A 22,289-nucleotide genomic window follows, 5' to 3' on the forward strand; every position below is an offset into this window, starting at 1 on the left:
TATACAATAGCATAGCCTATCTAACCTCCCGCTAAAATTTGGGTTGGAATTATCTATTCACGTGATCAATCACATGGTGGGAATAGAGAAGATAATCGTTGATTTATTTAAGCCATGGGCCAAGTAATAATTTATCATTACTTGGCCTATGCTTCGACTAAGTGGAAGAAAATGTACGGGGTTACGAGTTGGTGAGCTACTGAGTATATTTGGAAGTATTTTTGGATAAAATTTACATCAGACCCTTTACTTAAAAGGATTCTCAAAGAATAAAAATTCAACGAATGTTAAAACGACTAAGGGTCAAAAATATCTGAATAACGTAATTCCTCTTTTAAGCCTTTGCTCATTTTCAGTTGGAAACTCTGTTTCGAAAGAGTGAGGGGCTAACATGCCCTCATTTCCTTCAGTCTCCTGATTGGCTGAAAACGCGTCACGGCGCTAAAAGTTGAAATCCTAATTTCTTCAATATCAAGGCTGAAATACATCAGTTAACAACCAGCTTATTAAAAAATTGTAAATCAAAATATACCTATCTTCATTTTCCATGACACCTTCCACCTCTAATGACATATTTATGGGATTCACATCTAGGGACTCATTGGCGGTCAAACAGGGTAACACCTGTTTTGTATTCACCAAAGCTATAGATGTATGGTCATAACCATAGGCCTGATTAGAAAAATATATACCACATTGGGTGCCCTGATCTGAAACATTAACTTCAAATTGAGTATCTTGATCACAAAGTTCTACGCATGTCTGTGTAACTTGATTGCAAACATCTACGGAACACTGTACTGTTTGATCTTGAGTAGTAATGGAGCACTGTTGACTTGATAGTTGCAAATTACTTAAGGAATACTGAGTTTCCTGGTCAACAGTTTTACAACTGTTATTCTCTTGCACAGATGAATTATCGGACAATTTATAACATAAAATGCCAGAAACTTCATGAACGTTTAGAAGATGCTGTCAGAAGAGTTCATTACTTCTGAAATAACGCATTCCGGCAGAATGACTGACCCGAATATAATTAATATATTGTATAATAGCGTTTTGGGCCTAGTCTTAGAAGTTGCATTTTTGTTCGAACACTGCTCTACCCATTGGGATTTTAATTGTTGAAAAGTATCAAAGGCATTGAGAAGGCTTACCTTAGTTCTGACACTCTCAGTAGGTTTGCGTTTGGAATAATTGGAATCAGACTTATTTATTTTCATAACTAAAATAAAAAATAATTACCACGTAGTCGCCATACGTAACCCTAAACGGCTAACAAAGCGAAAAAAACGCGGATGAATACGTTCGACGCTTTTAGAGAAACGAAAAATCCAAAGGAAACGCGCAGCGCTTTCCGACTCCAGCGGCATAAACTATAAATATTCCAAGCATATTCGTTCTTCCCTCACAAAAACGACCCCGTCCCCGATTTCGCGTTAACGATGAAGTTTTTTGAATTTTCGTTCCCCCTATTAAGCTCCCCTTGCCAGTTCCTTTAAATATCAATGAAAAAAAAAGTTTTTGATGGGTTGTTATCACGCAGTGCCTACCCAGAAAAAAATCCAAACGTAGCTAGTCTCATCCACTTTATCTCTCTTCTTAGGCGTAGGTAAGTTACACATGGTTGACTATTTTTTTTTCATCGTAACTGAGCATTTTTCTATAATCGTACTATAAACGAGCGCGGATTGGTCAGTGTTTGAAAATATATAAATTTAAAACCTGTTTTCTTAATTCCAACCTTTCAACCTGTTTCCGCGAAGCCATTAAATTTTAGCGTTATTACATTTTTTAAAGGATTGAATAACTTGTAGATGTTTCATTTGAGATAATGATCTACCTTTACATTAGTATGAGATTTTTTTAATTAATAACATAATCGTTTCTTTCGCTGGCCAAAACATATTGTCCACCATGAACTTTGCACATATATCTTTAAGCTGTACTCAATCTTCATTAACTCTCTTTCCGAAATAGCTATATAAGCGGTGGAATTTTTCAACGCTTATTTATTTGTGGTTATTACGTCATTCGATCTTCAACAATTTTCTGAGTCGAACGAGATGGTTTCCAGTTCATCACTAGTGCTGATTTGCTTTTTAAACGTATTAAGTCAGACGTTGTCCCTAAGCATCGTTGTTGGAAGTAGTCCTCATCACAGACACTTTTCCGGAAATGAGTTTCGGGATTCAACACCCATGGTCGTAATTCCGTTAACTTCATTCGTAAACCCATTCAATGTCGGACAAGATATTCAAATTGAAGCCAAGGTGAAATCGCTCGGAAATATTTTCCGTGGTATTCGTTCCAGTTTAGAGCACGTTGCTGGTAATGTCATCCAGAACTTGGGGAACCTCAGAAGTCAGTTGATCCTTGAGAGTACCAAAAATCGGAGGCCTTCAACCGACAGAATTGGTCATCTTCTAGACGAACAGATCCAACAAACCAGGAGAACCGTCCATGAGCTTCGCAATATCTTCCTCGCCGGTGTCAGAAATGGAGCGCGAGACGACATGACACCGAGAAAAGCGGTTCAATTCGTAAGTGAGACTATAGTGAACTCCCTCAATGAATTTTGGAATTCCAGCGCCGCAACCCAACATGCCAACCGAGCGGAAGAACGCATCGACGAAGATATCATTGACAGTGACGACTCGAGTATAAGAAAAGAAAAACGAGAAGGAAAAACCATTCGTGAAAATATAAAAGCAACTCGACTGGACAGAAACCGTCACATCCCCGAAGAGTTGCGAATCAGATTGGAAAATCTCCGCCGCAAAATCCAAGCGAGAAACGGGACCAAGAGGGTTGGACATCGTAACACCGACTTCGACTTGCTGTCCCCAACTAACGCCAACTACGAAAGCGAGGTTTCCCAAACAACGGAGGGTACCAACAAGAGCAACCTCAAAGAAAAATCAATCAAACTCGGGAACAATACCATCTCGGAACTACTATCAACATTGGGACATGACTGTTTAGCCATCATGTTGTGTAAAGCTGGCGCTCATCCTAATTCCATGGGGTCTTTTGGACCTTGGGCAATCGACAATTTCGACGAGTGAGTCAGATAATTTTTATTCAATTTAAACTCTAGGTCTAATAGCAGTTTTTTTCAGTGTAAAAATCAAGCAGAGCACTAAAAAGAATCATCCGGTTCTTGTACAAGCGTATAACGATGGTAAACAATTTTTGGAGCGTAACAAGCAAAGGTGCACTGAACGGTTTGACAAATGTGAAATTTTTCACACTTACGAATCTTCGTAATATTAATGATCATGTAAATTTTTTCTACATGTAACGGATATTGTTTTATAGTTTCCTATTGAAAATAAAGTCTAGTATCTTTTTATACTTTTTAATAATGATTTCTTAAATTATCAGGTGGGCTTATGTGATGAGGAGATAACTACTTACTTAATTCAGTGTTCTTATTTTTCCCAACGGCCTTACTTTGAATTTCAACTTAAAGGTAACCATATGCGCACCCACATGCGGATAGTATTATCGTTCCTTTGTAACATGTTATTTTTAAGACCACTTCACATTTTTTAAAATTCCCATCGGGTGTCCAAGCCTATTTGATTAGTTATATTTTTGTTGTAAGATTATTTGTACCCATTATAGCTTAAAATCTCACTCTCTAAGTGCCTGTGCGCTGCACGTGTTGACTTCGTCGGGCTCTCTAAAGAAATTCAGCCCATTATCTTCAAGGTCATTTAAAGTTTATCTTGAGGATCATTAGAGATACGAAGTTGGTTTCAAATATAAAAGTGTTCCCCGTCACTTGTTAGGTGTAAACAACTTAGGTCCTTCCTTATTTGACCAATAACAAGTCGAAAGAGTTCAGACAAAAAAAAAGCTCATGATGAAAATTATGTACCAGAGACCAGGTTGAACGGCTAACAACGGTCGGCTAACAATCCGAACAATACTCGTGCTAGAATGTTAAAATTTGCTAGACATACTCATTTCGTATGGGGTCTTTAGAATTTGTAAACTCGGGTAACCTTTGACTCATGGTTCAAGATCAATCAAAGTTTATCTTGAAAGTCAATAGATATAGAGAAATGGTTCCAATTTGAAAGGTTTTCATCATGGTGTTAAAGACTTAAAATTTCAATTTACACACTTTTGAAATTGTAATTGGTACTCAAGATAAACTTTGAATGACTTCCTATTAGATGAGTATGTCTAGCAAATTTCGATACTCTAGCATGAGTATTTTTCGAGTTAATATCCCTAATTCGACCTGGTCTCTGGTACATAATTTTCGTCATGACCTTCCTGTTTTTGTTTAAATTCCCTAGACTGGTTATTGGTCAAATTAGGTAGTTTCCAAGCTATTTATACCGCAGACGTGACGGGAAACACTTTTCTAATGGAAACCAACTTTTTATCTCTGATGGTCCTCGAGATAAATTTTAAGTGACGTTGAAGAAATAGTTGAAGGTCATGGAAATTTCCGTTGTCAAGTGACCCCCTGTACGTTCTGTGTCCTGAAAATTTAATATTCGTAGCTAAAACAAATTTTTAGTTATTGGCTTTGTAAAATTTTAAGTTAATAGTCTGTGTAAGTTCGCGTCATTCCTCCGATAAAATAACTAGATTATTATCGCAGGAGACGATATTCCGATAGTCCCCATATCAAGGTCTGAGAAAATTACTAACTTTTCGGGGTGGCGGAGTGGTTAGCACTTTCGCCTCGCAGCAAGAGGAGCCGGGTTCGATCCCAGCTTGTGGCACCGGGTGAAACCTCGGAACAACTCCTTCTGCGTTCGTTTGCAAGTTCTCTCCCTACTGGTTTAAGGGATTTTCCGCCGAGCTTTTCGGTTTCCCCTTCCATAAAACTTGTTGAGGTTAACGGTAATAGCTAGTGTAGGGGGCTGTTGGCTCGCGTGGGATGAAGGTCTTGCCACCACCCTCCTACGCGTTGTAACCCGGCCACCCGAATTGATGGCCTTAAAAGACGCTTGATGACTTAGGCCTAAGGTGGTGCCTTGGGTATTAGCCTAGCTGATGATTAAAAAAATATATCTAGAAGCAACTAAGGGCCGATTTCACCCATTTTAACTTCTCGACCACACATAGTAGTGAGACAAGTGATATGAGTTCAATTTTAACAGGATACATCGACTCTGACGATGCAGGTATGACTGGGTGGACAAACCGTGTATGGAAATCACCCCAAATCAAATTTAAAATTGTGGAATTCTCAGAAAATCAAGGAAAAACACGTTTTTCAAATACTCAGTATTACGGTGTAAGTATATTTTTATTTTCCCCTCAAATAGAACCGAGAAGAGTTTATTATGAAAATAAATTGCTACAAACGTAGCGTGGGGAAACTTACGTGGCTGAATTTGTTCAAATTGCATCGTGACACTGGCTAAAGGGGGAAAATGGAGAAAGTCCACCGGTGGCAATGGCGGCTTAAGATGGCTGGATCCCTGGGGCGGCAATTTTTTAAATTTAAAATTTTCAAATTACTATTTATTTATTTAAAACATTTATTTACAAAATCAGTAAATAACGAATTTATTGTTCATAAATGTTTTCGTGCTTTAATTGTACCGATCATTAAAATCAATGTTTTTACTATGTTCCTTATCGATGGAAAGTAATGCTAATGCTATCAATCTCTGTTGACTCATCGTAGACCTCAAATAGCTCTTGATAAATTTTAGCTTCGAAAAACTTCTTTCACAAGCCGCAATTGATACACATATTGTTAAAAAAAAATCGAATGCAAAGATAAATGTTTGACAGTGACTCATAAAAGCCCCTTTGACAATAAACCTCACCATTTCCAAAGTTGTCCAATTCTCTGCATCTTTTATGGTGATTTTTTCAGCCTGTATGTGACGATGTAGGCGTAAAATTTCAACAACGATATCATCATCAGAAAATTCCGTGTACGTTTTCGTCAGGTTTGGAGCGAGGGAATAAAGTTCTTCTGTTGCATGAAAAAAAGTCTTTGGTTGAATAACTGAGAAAATGGAAACAATGTCATCCATTCCCTTAGATCTATTCTCAAGTTCTTGGTAAAATCTATCAATACATTCGAACAAGACCTCTCTATTTATTTTCGGAAAGTCAGAGCTGCATCTTCAGACAATTCGCCAGGCATTCTCTTCTTTTTCGGTCTACCTCGTCTTTCAATCGATATGTCCATGTCGTTGCAAGTTTCGGTGGCATAATGAATCGCCCTCTCCACTATATTGCTCCTTTCGTTTCGAAGAAATATTTTTAGTGCTTAAAATTTTACTAACGATTTCTCTAACGTAATCGCGGAAGTTTGTAAATACTTTTATGTTAAGTTCACTTCGTTTAGTATTTAACACCAAAAAGCTAAATAGCATAAAAATTTAAAATCACACAAGGCAGGTGTGAGCGTGGAAGCGCCTCCTCTAGTATCAATGTTTTCTTTATTTGTGTCGCACAAAAGATCCACGTAAAGACTAGCTTCTTGAAATTTTCTTTTCCTGGTTTTACAGCTACAAAATGTGCGCTCCACCTTGTCTCTACAAGTCTCTTTACAGACACCCCAACATTTTCCGTTAACATATCCCATCGGTGTGTTGATGATGAAAAAAATTTATATACTCTTTCTAAAGTTCCAAATAAAGTTATACTTGAAGCAGAACTTCCGAAAGTGAACACCACTCAAGTTCAACGATTGGTTAGAACACGGCGTAAACAAAGCTTTTTGATTGATTTCTTTAAGCTGGTTTCACACTCGACGGAAAATATGCCGGAAAGACGATAATAAACGCCGAGCTGAAAATTGATTCCCATTCGATATACCGCTAACGTTCAACTTTACGCTGCTAATTTTCCGTCGAGTGTGAATTTTGTGAAACCAACTTTAATCTTCTTCTGCACTCCGCCATGAATTCCCGCCATAACTGCAGCGTTATCATATCCTTGGGCACGGCATAGGTTTATGTCGAGTTGGTCTTCTTTAAGGTGGCTCAAAATATTTGCAGTGAGCTCGGCAGCGGTTTTTCCGCATATCGGGAAAAAGCCAAGAAACGATTCCTTTACTTCTACCTGGTCTCCTTCGATATGAACATACCTAATCACTTGACTCATTTGATATACATGTGACAAATCTGGAGTACTATCAAAAAGAATTCCGAAATACTTTGATTTTCTAATATGACAAACAATTTTCTTTTTCATTTCATTTTCCAAAGGCTAATCATGGATCACTAAACAGTGTTTAATCCATGGGCTAATCAACTCATTCTGAATAACTTTAGACAAATAAGATTGCACTCATTCTACATTACCGACTGAGTGTTCAATCCTTAAAAAGTGTTCCTTCAAAACTGGGTCATATTTAGATAAAAACCTAACCAATTCCAAGAAATTCCCCTGGTTTTCTGATAATAAGCTCTCTCGGTGACCTCGAAAAGGTAGGTTTTGGTGGGCAAGAAACAAAATCACGTCTAAAAGACGTTTTAAAATCTCCCCCCGTTTTACTTTTTCGTCGTCAATTCCCGCTTACAAGTTGTGATCAATAGTATTTTGAAGTTTAATCCCATTCGCAAGGTTTTCCATTTTTCTAAGCACGAAAGGTGCTGCTCCTAAGCTTCATGTTCATTAACCTTTGGGTTTAACTTCCACCATGTATTGAACCCCTTGATAAACGTTTGAGTGTTGGATTTTATATCTTCTGCAAACAATCTACAACATAAACAAAACCAACTATTTTTTTACCTCGATGTAAAATGTTTGTTAAATAATAATTAAAGCCCTAAAAGAAAAATTTAATTACTCCTAAATTTGGTCTAAAATCTAATTATCTAAATAAAAGCAACTGTAGCTTTTTATTTTAATGGGCAAAAATTTTCGTTTTCGAGCATTGCGCCCTTGTTTGAGATTGTTAAAAAAATTATTAAAGGAATAATGAAAAATCGATTTACTCTAAAACCTGAGGTCTATATTTCAGTTCACGTTTCGGAAAACAAACCGACTCTACCTTAATTCAAACGCTTATAAAATAACAAAATAAAACAATTCCGCAGGGTTTCCCCTTTCCCCAGGGCTAACACCGCTATTATATTTTCTACCAGACATTTTTCTTAGGTATTTATTTAAAGATTTTAATCTATAAACAATTAAAACCTAAAATCGATTAGGTATATTAGTGTTACCTAAACGAAATTATTACGTCGTATTGTGTCGTCGTGCACCCTATTGCATCTAAACAATTATAGAACTATAGAGTAGTATCAGTGCTACATCACGCAACGTCACCCATGCTTTTTCCTATGATACTACTCTATACGAAAATGTTTGCGGGACATAATAAAGTTTTAGTTTCACTTTCGGTTATGTAAAACACAACACGGGGTCTTTTGATTTTGAACAGATAATTAAGGATTATTAAACTTTGTTAACCTATTACTATGTGTTTTATCATTCTCGTGTAATAAAAATACAGAAAAGAAATAGAACTTACAAACTTAAATGTCAGTCTGTCAAATGAGTGATCTACAGAGTATCCAACTATCTGTTTCCGTTAATATGAAGACTGTACACGATCGGGTAAAAATTCGACGGAGTCCGCCGCATTTCTACCTTACGGTTATTACAAGTTTACTAGCCGTAAGACTCAGGAGTTGGAAAACAAAATTCTTAATTGGATAATACTAATACCGATAAATTTTTATTTTATGTTTTATTATTTACGTAACTTCTTCTTTTATTTACTCTTTAACTTAATTTAAATCGCCCCTACCCCAACGGGCCAGTGGTCGGCGGGGCGGCCCCCTCACCCACCCCTGCCTAGCTATGGCCGCCACCCTACCGAACCTTCTGACCGGTGGCACTGCCATACAACGCAAAAGGTGAAAGCTTCAGTGTCACGGTGCAGCTGGAGCAAGTTTGGTCACATAGCTTTACCCACGCCATTGTTGTTGCCCTTTACAGGGACTTTTAATAAGAGTTTGGGGGGTGAAATCCATTTAAAATACGTCATTGGGTCACCGTTCGTCGCTTCAACAAAGTTACACTCTGATGACGTTTCAGTTACGTTTTATGAATCCGACTCCTCACACCTCCCTTGAAAGTCCCTTTATAATCAAGCAGAAACGGACGATTCAACTCATTAAGCCTTGATTTTGTAGACCATTAGAAACTGAAGATTTAATGTCTGCACAATAAAACGAATAAGTCTATGTGGAGCTGGTAACTAACAACGCTAGCTTCTAGTTTTTTTAACTTCAACTATTTAATTACAAGTATCGCTTTTATAAGAAAAAACCAATTAAAATCGCATGCAAGATGTCAGGGAAGAAAAATATAAAAAAAAATAATAATTGAGGTGACACGTACAGAAACTTCAGAGATTGAGTACTTAGAGTATTATGTCGATAAATCAATACCATCAAATGCATTTTATATGTATTTACAAAAAGAAATTGCATTAAATATAATGGTATTTACATTGAAAAGGTTTAGTGGCCTGGTCTCTCTCGGTTCAATATTAAAAGACATTAGTATTGTTTAAGACACCTTTCGTAAGAATGGAAATTTACTTTTATTTAAGAAACTATTGACGTTAGACCACCGCTGGCAGTTCGTTCGCCAACATATCCTAAAACACCAATAATCAAAACAAAATGGTGGTCTTTTCGAAGGACGTGTGAGGAATGCGCGTTTATTTTGTAGACAATCGAATCTGCCTTCAAATCATTTATATAATCGACATTAGCCAACAGAAATATGAAATGGAGTTTAAGCCCTTGCTGGGGCGGAAAGCTAAGAATAACCTATATGCAGGTTAGTATATTTTGATCAAATGTTTTGTAAAACATGTACTCTTATGACTAAATACTGTGTAAACGCTTATACCTTTATAATCTGGTCTGTAGTCGAAACATTCCTTATAGCTACACAGCTTTTACGGTCTTTATCACCACAGATCTTTTTTCAGAGTCGATTGCCTGGGGGGGGGGGGGGGGAGGGGGAGTACTTTTCTAGATTTAATTATTAATGCGGCTCTTGTGTAGTACCTGGATGGTATGATAGATGTCACTTTCGGCAGTGCATCATACCATAAGTCTATAATATTGTTCCATAAGTTTGTCAGTTTGGAAAATATTTTACTGATAGCTAGTGACGGAGTGATGTCATCACAAGAATAAAAACTCCCCCAAGCGAGACGCTGTCAAAGGATACGTGTGACGCTTTAGCAAGCGGACGCAAAACGGCGACGAAGCCCGTAATGCAGTCTGTCTTGTGAATAGTTCTCAGTAAAACATTTGCATGTGAACAATTGGAAGTGTCACACTAAATAATTGCTGTATATTTGCAACGAGGTATGTCGCTTTAAAATCCTATTCAAGTTTTATAATCTCATATTTAACACGATGGCCGTCTTATGACCGAGGCTTAATGTCTAATTTTATTTAGTTAATAAATATAAACATCTTTTCTAATAAATAAAAATAAGTTAAAATATGAAAAAGACTGTAGTAGATTAATAGTTAACAGTAGTTTTGCTTCGCCAATTAAACTCAAAAATCATCGGAGCTTCTCGTCGATCAAATTAAAGAAATTCGCGCGACGCCTACGATAAAGGGTATATACGGAAATGCCTCCGAGGAGTTTTCTATGGAGTCGCCACTTCCTTTAAATGGAACCTGTTAAAAAGTACTAGTAGTTGAAAACATTAATCTTTGGGCACACTAACTTAGCTTCAAATAGCCTTTAGACCTATTCCCACTAGTCAGCAAACTGAGTTGCTCCGTGAGAATTAAGATAAATTTCAACTCCATGTTTAGCACACTAACACTTGAAGAGCGACCGTTTTTATGACCAAGGATTAAAGACCAATTTTTCAAATAATAATTTCCATACAAGTCCAGTTATTATGTTATAATTATATTAAAATAATACAATATTATAAATTTTTATCAATAAAGATTTTACCGGTTTATGTATTTTTGTAAGAATGACCAATAATTTTCTTCAATAAGCACGTGGAACCGAAACGCTACACGTTTTACAAATTTGGTTCGAATAGGTTAGAAACGTTGGTCTGAAATCTTAGAATTAGGTCAACTACCTCGATCGATTTTCTGCAACACGTGCGCTTATGTTAGTTCCAACTTGGTGGTTACAACCCCCAAATTGAACTATCATATTAAAGGATCCTTTTCCTGTATAACATCCAACCTCGTTTACTCTTTGTCTTGTAAAGTTTGCGACAAAGTTTACGTCGGCGAGACTGGTCGACACCTCGCTGATCGTTTCCGCGAACACTTACTTGATATCAGAAGCAACCGCGACAAAAATCATGTAACTAGACACTTCAACGACGTCCACACCATATCTGCCGTTTCTATCCGCGTTCTCAAGGTTCTTAACGGTGACCGACCTTTTAGAGTTACTGAAGAAAACCGACTGATTTTCAAATTCGGAACGGAATTCCCAGCCGGACTGAACGAAAAGCTTTCGTTCCGTTAAATTTTCTATTTCTGTAATATTTTTCCCCCTTTAGTTTTTCTGTGTAGTTATTTCTAGCTCTCTTTTTACGGCTCGCGTTCATTAGGCATTCCACCGCGCGTGCTTTTAATTTTTCAAATCTTAGTCTTCTTTCAAATTTTGTACCGCCTTGAAGGCATATTTTGCCGAAGTACTGCGATTTATTTTTATTAAATATACGGTCTTTTTTACCAGTTTTGTCGTTTAATTCACAAATACTAAAACCCCACTCAATTTAATCAATTTATTTTTTTTACACCTAGAAATTGAGATAGAATTACGATAGGTGACGTAACATATTTTCGACCCATCCCCTGCAACATTTAGTCACACTTGTACAAACCTGCCTCCCCCCTTACTACGTTACGTCATTTATGATAGGCTCCAAACGTTTGTCACGTCAAGGAAGATGAATCTTCCTTGGTCACGTTAAGTGTTTTGGTCACGTCATGTTCCTCTTGCTGTGTCATGACTAACAAGGAAACTAACCAAGGTGTTTATCTCCGATTTGTTTGAAACTCGGTTGGCTGGTTGACCTTCATGTATCTTGAAACGAGCTGAAGAGAAAATATAAATAAATGTAAGAACTTTTAGGCAATTTAGTAAAATTAGGAAATTTCAGATAAAATCGCTCAAAGATCGGGGAAATTGGATAAAATTGGGTAAACTCATATATCTTTAAATTTCTTAACTTAATGTTTGGGTAAAATCCCAACAAAACTAGGAAAATTTCAAGAAAATTGGATTTATAACAGTAAACTTCGATAAATATCAGTACATTTCAGTAAAAGTGTTAAATTTACATGTGGCACAGCGCTGTTGATTTATAGTCGGTAAAAGGTCTAAGAGTGGGATAATCGACTGCCATTTTCCTTATTTTTGTCGTCGGTAAAAAGTAGTTATAAAAGAGTCGGGGTTTTCGACATTATCGATTAAAATTATTTGCGTGTGCAACTTAACTTAAAATAGCCTTTAGCTGTATAAAGTGTCCTTCTACATGTATTTGTTTAAAAAGGGTTCAATTTAAATGGTTTGGTTCTAGTAAAAATTTTAAATTCAAGTAAATAAGGGAAATAAAAAGTAATTTGGGTGGTGTCAAGAAATGTTGAATACATTTTAAGAAATTGATAGTTCGGAAAAAGTTTTAAATTTTTGAAAATATTGCCCATTGTATTTAAATTTTACTACTCAAATCTTATTTATATGAGATTACCTAATTTCATAACTTTTTCCGAACTTTGAGCGATTTTACAAAAATTTCCTAATATTACAAATCTGAAATTAACCTAATTGAATCTGGACAAGCCTAAATTTTAAAGTTTTTCGCCATTCCTAATTTTTGACCTTCCATAACTGAATTTACCTATATTGCTTGAATTTTCTCAATTTTTATTAAAAAAAATAATTAACCATGAATAAACCCAAATTGTGTTTTTACCCAATTTTACCACTCTTTGATGGATTTTACGGAACTTTACTTAATTTTATTCAAAATGTTTGAAATATAAACAATTTATTTGAATTTGTTTAATTTTTATTTAACTAACCCAAATTTCCAAAGTTTATCCAATTTCATCCATTTTCGAAAATGTAGGATTCCACCCTATTTTACCTAATTCAACCAATATGCCTAAAATTTCCCAAATTTATCTTATTTTAACTGAAAAAATTCGAAATTGTTAACATTTCCAAATTTCGTCTAATTGATCCGATTTTATCTAATTACTTCTCCGAGGGTACTATGTAACCTAGGAGGGGTTATACAATCACCGTGTCTGTGTGTGTGTCCTGCGAACGCGTTCGCAGTTTCGGGGCAAAGCGTAATGCGTAATCACTGCGTACGCAGTTTCTTTGATTCTAAATTGTGGCAAAGCTGCCGTGATGGTGAGCGTAACGGAAAATATTTGCGTTTGGGGTTTTTTGGTGTTTTGTTCGTCAACGCTCACTGTCACGACCGTTGTGACTTGGTAGTCTTTTTCGAGATGTTGCGATTGTAATGTGGATGTGTATTGTGCACTTGTGACGTGTTGTGTTTTTGTGGTTTTTGTTTCGTTTGCGATCTACTCTCCAACGTCTATATGTTGACTTTCCAGACGGACCGTATGCTGAGGGTTACGATATACGTCTCAACGTCCATAAGTCACTGTGTCCACCAAATGTTCACGGTATACGTCCTATTATCAACTTGCGATCGCATTGGACGGGTTTTGAACCCGGACCCTTCTGCATGGCAGATGAGTGCTCTACCAATGAGCCACCGACATTTATTACGCTTCATCGCAAATTAGACCTTCAGCTTTATCGGAAGCGTTTATTACAAATTGTATTACGAATATGTATCCTAATATTCTATGAACTTATTCTTAATATTGCTATATTTATTTATTTATTCTTTATTTATATTTAACAACCTTTAATATTCTACTAATGTAATTTAGTAACAGTTTGTTTCCCGCGAAAGCTTAAGCTTAATTTTTTGTCTGTGAAGTAACTTAATGACCCATTTTCTAGAGTGCTCTTTTGAGAATTATTAAATCTCCAAACGGCCATATTTCGGAAACAAAGATAATCGATGGTTACGAAGGAAAACTTCTAGATGCAATATCAACGACATTAAATTTTTCGTAAGTAATAGAAATTTTAACTATTATCAAGAATGGATAGGCCTTTTTACAAAGTAACATTGGCCTTCTTGTTTTGATGTTGCTGCTGCGTCACGGGTGACGTATCGATGACGTTATACTACGAAGAACCCTGGACATAATAGGAAATTCGACGACGCACCCTGTTTTTAGGTATAAACTGAACTGAGCTTCTACGTATTTCGTGACGAATGAGCTACATAAAAATCAGTTCAGCAAGCGAAGCTTATTTTATAGAAAGGCTTTTTCAGGTTTAAACTCTGTGTACATTATTTTATAATAGAAGTTCGCTATAGCGAGACATCACGGACATATCAACTTTATACTTTAACAAACATATTGTAACTACAGATGCGATCTAATTCAGACAGAATCTGGCCATTACGGAGTTATGCTAAAAAACCACTCTTGGACTGGTGCCGTTGGACGTCTACAGAGAAATGTAAATATCTGAAAGTGAGATATAGGTAAACTTAAAATATGAAATCCCTCATTTGATGAGACTGAGGCCATGACTAATTTTGATCATCCGCCATCATTTGATATTTTCCTATACCCATTAAAGTACTTATAGCTATCTGCAGATTATTTGCCTTGTTATCTTGACAATGACTTAACGGTGGGTGTGAAAATAAAGGTCAAAGTCAAATTCAAATTCAAATTTAGAAAAATCATCTATAATTTACGTCACCAACAGTCCAATGAATCCTTCTATGGAAGAAATAACGCTAGAAACAAAATTTTATTAAAAATCCACGGGGATATAATATAATATTTGATGAAACTAACAGGGAAACGTGTTAACTCTTTAGCTCTGTAATTTTCTCGTAGGAATGTGAAGTCGCCCTGACCGATTTAACGGACACGTTTTCGAGACGAGTGTGCATTGATTTCAGCGTGCCCTACTTCGTCGATACTGTTCGATTCTTCATCGGGCATCATCAACCGACTGTGGCCGAACATTCCATATTTTATTTGAGCCCTTTCGACCTGGAGGTATCAATGAAAGCAAAAATGTATTCAGGGGCCTAAGAACGGGAGTATGTCATTGGTCTTTAGTACCGCACTCGCGTACTCCGAAGCGAATGTTCGTTTGCTTTTTAAGGGGAATCGGCCAAGCTTTTCCAAATATGGCCTTATTTCCGTATCAAAAGATTAACAAGACGTTCAATATAATAACACGTACCTTTCTTTGTCTTGAAAAAATAGCTTTTGGCCCAATAAGTTGAAACGAAAAATAACGTCAGGTGTTTGGGTTTGAATTTTCGCCGCCATCTTAGGGGCTGCCGCCAGCGATCCTAACCCCGTATGAGCGATTTGCGAACTATCCTAACTTTTAAAATCGCGCAATTTTGGCTTAAGTCTCTTATAACTGGAAATTTTTTGCGTCTTCAGCAGCGCGCGCTTTTACGTTGTTTTTCTGACTCACCGACTTCTCACCAGGTGTCGCGGCGGACGCGCGCTTTTCGATTTCCCGAAATTTCTTTATTTTATTAAATATTAACCACTCAATATTTTTTGATGCGGTTTTCGTCATAAATTTTGGGTTTTTAATGGGCTATAGGGCTATCTAACGGGTTAAAGCTTGACCGTTCCCCCTTAAATCACAAAGCATAACCGTAGAGGATGATCGTCCTTGTGAAAGAGTGCCATGAAAAATCTAAAACAGATAAATTTTCGGTTCAAAGTACGCGGAGGATATAATTTAGAATGTGTGGCTCGACATATCTTTGGTACTTGAATTCATTCTTGATAAAAGCAGATTCCCTTTGGTTTGTTTAAAATACCATTCCTTTTAGATATGGATCTTTCTTTTTGCTTATCTCATATGTGCCGCCATCATTCTTTACCGTTTAGTAAGTAACAATGAAGAGAAGCATTACGTCATTCTATTTGTCTTCGGAGCCATTCTAAGCCAAGGTAATTAAAGAAAATCATATTAGATAATAACGGTCCATATTACGACACATTAATTGAATAGTTGACCAATTAACCATTCAATTTGATTTCATGTACCCGTAAATCGGTGTGATCCAAGTTTCGTAGATGCGTTGAAAGTAATAACTGTAGTCAGTGGCGTAGTGAGGCTTATTGGCGCCCAAGGCCAAACACCCAAATTTTCATACCCCCCGCCACGCAGTTATATTATAAATATATTTTAATAAATTGGGCGCCTCTTTGTTAACCCACCGGAGCCCGGATTGTCTGGCCCCCTGTCCCCCTCGCTACGACACTGACTGTAGTGGTCTATTATATTATTATTTAATTTAAAATATTATTCAAATACCTTTAGGGGTAATGGGGAAATATTTCTGTGATTTTATATTAAGCGTGTAGAACCAAGGGAGTATAGCCCTAGCAGGGAAAGTCAAGCTTCCGAAATTACTCACTAGTGGCGCGACAGTCTAGAACGTAGTAGGAAATCCTGCCATAAGCGTATATTTTCGAACGATACACCACACAGCAGAATGGGAAATGGTAATTTTCTACTTCGTTCTAGACTGTCGCACAACCAGTGAGTAATGGTGGAGGCTTAAGCGTCCCTGCTTAGGTTATATTATCTTTAAGCATTATCAAATATATTTATAATACCGAGTGTATAATTCGTATAGTAAATAAAATTATCGCACGTATGGAGGTATTTAAAGGTTTTGGAAGGCAGAATTATCCCACCACTCAATCGTCACATTCACCGTTACCCAAATTGACTTGTAATATAATAAGTGTGACATTTCCTATTTTTCATATGCAACAGTTTTACTGAAAGCTATTACCGGCTTCGTGGCCGTTTTGCGTCCGCTTGCTAACGCGTCACGCGTAGCCTTTGACAGCGCCTCGCTAGGGGGAGATTTTCTTCTTGCGATGACGTTACTCCGTTACTAGCTCTCAGTAAAATATTCCCTAAACTTATGGTACAATATTATAGAGTTATGGTTTATAAAAGCAACCAGATCTCCCACTGGAGGGACATTGTCATCGCTGTTCGTAACTTTCTGGTTGATTTCCACTTTGATGATTATCATTCATTACCGATGTGCTCTGAAGGCTTCCACTAGTTTTTCCACGGACAACACCGTAGACACTTTGCAAAAGCTTATAGAAATATTGAAATCGGGAGAACTTCTCATTTTTGTTCCAAATCATAGCGCTCTTGAGAATTTCATACCGTACATGGTAATATCTTTTTTTAAACTAACGGTAACTTATTACTTAGAACAGAGTCGGATTAACCAGTTCTTTTCACGGGTGCAGTATCGCTATGAGCTCCATGTTTTATTAAACCTTTTTGAATTTCTAATTTGGGGTTTAGGATATGAGTGTCAATGAATAGTTAAAATCTTCGCAAGTATTGGGTGGCAATTTGATATTCATCAAACAATATTTAGGCTCGGACGTCCGTCGAATTCCGATAATCGTATAAATATACCAAAGTCCAGATTTTAGGCAGAATTCCAACAATTTACCGGTATCAATCAGTACTGTGATGGAATTCTGGCTTCCTCGGGGATATGCCGACTGCATTAATTACATGTACGGCAACTCAGTTTTACTGATATCGGAAGATCTCCGAATAAGTCAGTTTTCAAACCCCAAAGGGCGAAACCGTTCTACGGTTGGAATTTCGGGGTAACATTTTGACTTTGTTATGAGAAACTTATGTCTTAACTGATAATGTTTAGTCCAGAACTGATAATGTTTAGTCCTGAACTGATAATGTTTAGTCCAGAACTGATAATGTTTAGTCCTGAACTGATAATGTTTAGTCCTGAACTGATAATGTTTAGTCCTGAACTGATAATGTTTAGTCCAGAACTGATAATGTTTAGTCCAGAACTGATAATGTTTGTGTCTGATCTGAAAATGTTCGAAATAATATAATCATTCATTGCTTTTTTAGCCCGCAAGCGAAGAATATTTTGACTTGTACAGAAGTGTTACACTCGTGAAGAATTCGGATGCTGATGATTTTCTAAACGTTGAGAACGGCATATTTACCATCATGAAAGAGACTAAGAAAATGCTGCTGTTCCTTCATTCTGAAGGCTCGCAATTCAAAATTGAAGCTGTCAAAGAACCGTTACGTTTAATGAATACGGCCTTGGGCTTTAGGAAAGACTTCAATTGTTCTTTGTATTTCAATGAAATGTACGTTTTTACGATCTCAATGTACCTGATTGAGCTGAATAACTAGAAATATATAGATAATTCACTTATTATAATGACTATTTTATAACCTGCATTGCAACACGCCATTGGCACTTTAAACATATACAGGGTGTTTTGAGTTGCTCTGACTGAGCATTTTTTTCAGAAACTGCAAGAGATAGAGTTGCGAAATTTGCAGGTTATTATTTCTAGTGTGGGATCGTTTTAAATCCTAAATTGTAGAAAAATCGGAAATAATTTCGGGTTTTTGTAAAAAATATTTTTTCATCGGTAGGTGCTAGAAAATACGTTTCATTAAGAAAGTTGTAGAGTGCCGTCGAAAATCTTCAAAGAAATTGGTTTCATTGGAAAAGAACACTTTTTCACGAATATATGAGCTAATCAAAATAACAATCTGTCCATAGGGGCCAATAGCCTTCGCATTTTTGTACGTAAATGAAATAAATGTCTGAAAGATTTAATTGAAAATTTTATTCGAATAATCATAAGAATTTTACAAGTGAGGTTCTATGATACCTTCGTTTGCCACGATACATGTTTGGGCACGATGAAGCATGTTTTGAAACGAGCGTCTGATCATATCAGGAGTGACAAGTTCGAAGGCTGCAATGATTCGGTGAAGCAAATCTTCGATGTTCTCAACGGACGTCACGTAAACTTATGCTTTGATGGACCCACAAGAAAAATTCCCCCGGAGTTAGGTCCGGAGACCTCGCAGGCCATCGAACGTGACCGTTCCTGCCAACCCAACGCTGAGGGAACTCGTTGTTAAGATGCTCCACTACACATCTAGGTACGTGGGGTGGTGTGCCGTCATGTTGTTACCACATCTGTCTGTAAGCTTCCAGCGGAATATCATCTAAAGCGTCTGCTATTTCGTTCTGCAAAAGCGCCAAGTAGCGTTGTCGAGCTGGGAGGAAAAATGGGCCAATAACTCGATCCCCGAGAAAACCAGCCCAACATTCAGTCGGAGTTGTTGTTGATGATGGTGAGGAAAACCCCAGTGAGGATTTTCGTCACACCACATGTGGGTGTTTTGATGGTTGAAAGGCCCATCTCTCCCAAAGGAACACTCGTCGGTCACCAGCATTTGATTGATGAAATTTGGATTCTCATCAGACACGGTTATTAGCCAGTTGCAGAAATCAAATCTACGTTCCATATCTCCTTTGTGCAGAGTTTGGTGGAGGTTGTGATTATGAAGAGTGGTCCACACGTAGGTCGTCGATAATTCGAGATCATCGCTTGTATATCTGACGATTGCTCGAGGGTACGCAACAAAATAGGCTAAAACGGTGTCTTCCATGTTGATGTTTTGACGACCTGGTCCACGAAATCTGGGATTGACGTTTCCGTAAGTCTGATAGTCACGAACAGCTCCAAGAATGGTGTGGTGGCTTGTCTTCTACCTGGATAACGAACGGTGAACAATTCACTAACCCTTTGCGCGTTACGATTGGCTTCAAAATAAAATAACTCGACCATAAAAGCACGCTGATCACGAGAATAGTTTAGTAGCATGTTGATTAGACTCAAAAAACGTTAGAGAATGGCTGAAAACAAAAAGATTTCACATTAAATATTAATTGAAAACTTAACCTTTGTGCGTAGTTGGTCTACTGATACGTTTTTAGGCCTACTGTAGGCCTAAATTGGCGTTTTGGTAAATTACATGAACTTTTTTAAGGAATTTAATCTTTTAACGTGATTTCTTTCAATTACGTACAAAAATGCGAAGGCTATTGGCCCCTATGGAGAGCTTGTTTTTTCCATCAGCTCATATCTTCGTGAAAAAGTGTTCTTTTCAATGAAACCAATTTCTTTGAACATTTTCGACAGCACTCTACAAGGTGAAAAAATATTTTTTACCAAAACCCGAAATTATTGTCGATTTTTCTGAAATTTAGGATTAAAAGCGATCCCACCCTAGAAATAATACCCTGAAAATGTCGCAACTTTATCTCTTGCAGTTTCTGAAAAAATGCCCAGTCAGAGCAATTCAAAACACCCTGTATATTCAGGGGTTTTCTCATACCCTTATAAATATTTCTTGGCCACACCTTCACTGCTACGAAAAATAATTTAATGTTAGCTGAGAATATGAAGGTAACACCCTGCTCACCTTGTGATTATGCAAGAAAACTACCCATCTTACATTTTTATAGCTAAATGGGAAAGATAGACCGATTGCCTAGAGTCGCAGGCTGTAGGCATAGAATTTCGTACAAAATCACGAAAGCAGTTTTTGCGAATTCATTCCTAAAAATTAATTATCTCGCTGGTGAAAATTGTAACATACCAGAAACGGTATTAAAACCAGTTATATTACATCAATAAGAAATGTAATTGTATCTGTATCTCAATACGCATTTCCTAAACATCATTCTGTACAAAGATTATAGGAATAAGAAGCTGAGTACAGCCTTTAATCAATCAATCAATCGTTTATTTTTTTCAACTATTCAAATCAATAATGCTTATGCTAAATTTTTAATCAGTTACGTAATTATTTTAGTCTAGTCAAAGCCACATGATTGTACACTGAGTAAAGGCGTGATCACCCTATTGGATTATAATGCCTTTTTAAACAAACTGTTTATGAAACAGCGAAGTTACAAGAACCTAACAGATAATTGCAGACTTTAGCTTCAGCTTATTTAGAAACCATTCCAGTGTCGCAGACTGATTTCAGTCATTGTATACGAATTATCACAAGCCCATTTCAGTTATTATACAGTTTCTTTCTGGCATGTTGCGGCAACTATCCCCTTAAGACTTTTGCAAGTTTCTATGTACACGAAGTACTACGGTATTGGTTCGAACAAGCTGACACCTTTTTCTGATGGTGGAGAGCGTTTCATGTTTTCTCTAAAACTAATTTTATGTAAGACACGTGTATTCTACTTTTGTTAATGGTGTCGATATCAAAGGCTATTTTCGTAAGATATTTAAATGGGCGAAATTCACTTAATGTCGATCCCAACCTTAAAATGGCGATCTGGTTCATCAAAAAATCTATCTTGAGAATATACTAAAATTTTAGGTTAAAAAATAGCTCCAATAAATTGGGAGATGCCCACCTTCCGAATTAGAGACTTGTTCTATCCTGGTATAATGTATCAAGATATTGTTGTTTATGGACACATTTATAGATTTTGAATCAGTTGGCGACATTTTAAGGCAACTAAAGAAGCTAGTTTAAGGCCAAAGAGATTTATCTTTATTTCATTATTTGCTTATATTCGTTAAGCCAGCTCTAGAAAACGTGTAAAGGAAATTTGTAGGAGTGCAGATTTAGCTTTATTTTGAACCCCACACGTTTTTGAGGTTAGCACTTTCCCCTCGCATCAAGAGGAGCCAGGATCGATCCTAATTTATTGCACCGAGAACAACTATTTCCGCGTTGAGTTAGCAAGTCCTTTGGTTTCCCCTTTCAATAATAAACTTTTTGTACTTAACAATAATAGAGAGCAGGTGACTTGGGTGGCATGAAGGACTTGCCAGCACCCTCCTACGCATTGTAACCCGGCCACCTGATTAAAAGGCTAGATTAAAAGTTGTTAGATGACTTGGTCTAGCTGATTATTATTATTTTTATTTCAGAATACGTTATTTGCACGAAAGCGGATGTTTGACGAAGTGGGAGAACGATTTGATGAGACACGTTGATCTTCGCGAAATGGAAGATTTCAATGATGGTAGATCAAGTTATATCTTGCTAAGGGATCTGTACTCTGCATTTGGAACATTACTGTTTGGATTGTTAATATCTTTTCTTATTATCGTTTTCCATAAAATTACAAAATAAAATTCCATGCTTTTGCTGTTTTTTTCTTGGATGTAATTGCGTCGTTATCTTTATAATGAAGATCACAGAAGAACACAATTGTTTTTTATTAATACACTTGTGTTTAGATTGAAACCAACAATAAACCATTTCGAAGATCTTTTCCTTTTGTGTATGCAGTTTATCTTTGG

General features: G+C 36.8%; 2 protein-coding genes across 2 annotated transcripts; both read left to right on the forward strand.

The window, feature by feature from the left end:
* Positions 1-2,003: 2,003 nt before the first annotated feature.
* Positions 2,004-3,357, forward strand: LOC149940476 (uncharacterized). Its single transcript, XM_090178726.1, has 2 exons — positions 2,004-3,064; positions 3,123-3,357. Exons 1-2 carry the CDS (start codon positions 2,067-2,069, stop codon positions 3,268-3,270), a joined length of 1,146 nt encoding a protein of 381 aa, XP_090034852.1. The 5' UTR covers positions 2,004-2,066; the 3' UTR covers positions 3,271-3,357.
* A 1,753-nt stretch (positions 3,358-5,110) lies between these two features.
* LOC149940477 (glutamate receptor ionotropic, delta-1-like) lies at positions 5,111-22,119 on the forward strand. The gene is made up of 9 exons (XM_090179278.1): positions 5,111-5,153; positions 11,219-11,316; positions 14,014-14,126; positions 14,496-14,586; positions 14,976-15,140; positions 15,944-16,064; positions 17,089-17,318; positions 18,043-18,290; positions 21,915-22,119. The coding sequence occupies exons 1-9, from the start codon at positions 5,111-5,113 to the stop codon at positions 22,117-22,119; spliced, it is 1,314 nt and encodes a 437-aa protein (XP_090035404.1).
* The last annotated feature ends 170 nt before the right edge of the window (positions 22,120-22,289 follow it).

This window comes from Leiobunum rupestre, chromosome 6 (assembly GCF_980474605.1).
Source record: "Leiobunum rupestre chromosome 6, qqLeiRupe1.1.hap1, whole genome shotgun sequence".
Lineage (NCBI taxonomy): Eukaryota > Metazoa > Arthropoda > Arachnida > Opiliones > Sclerosomatidae > Leiobunum > Leiobunum rupestre.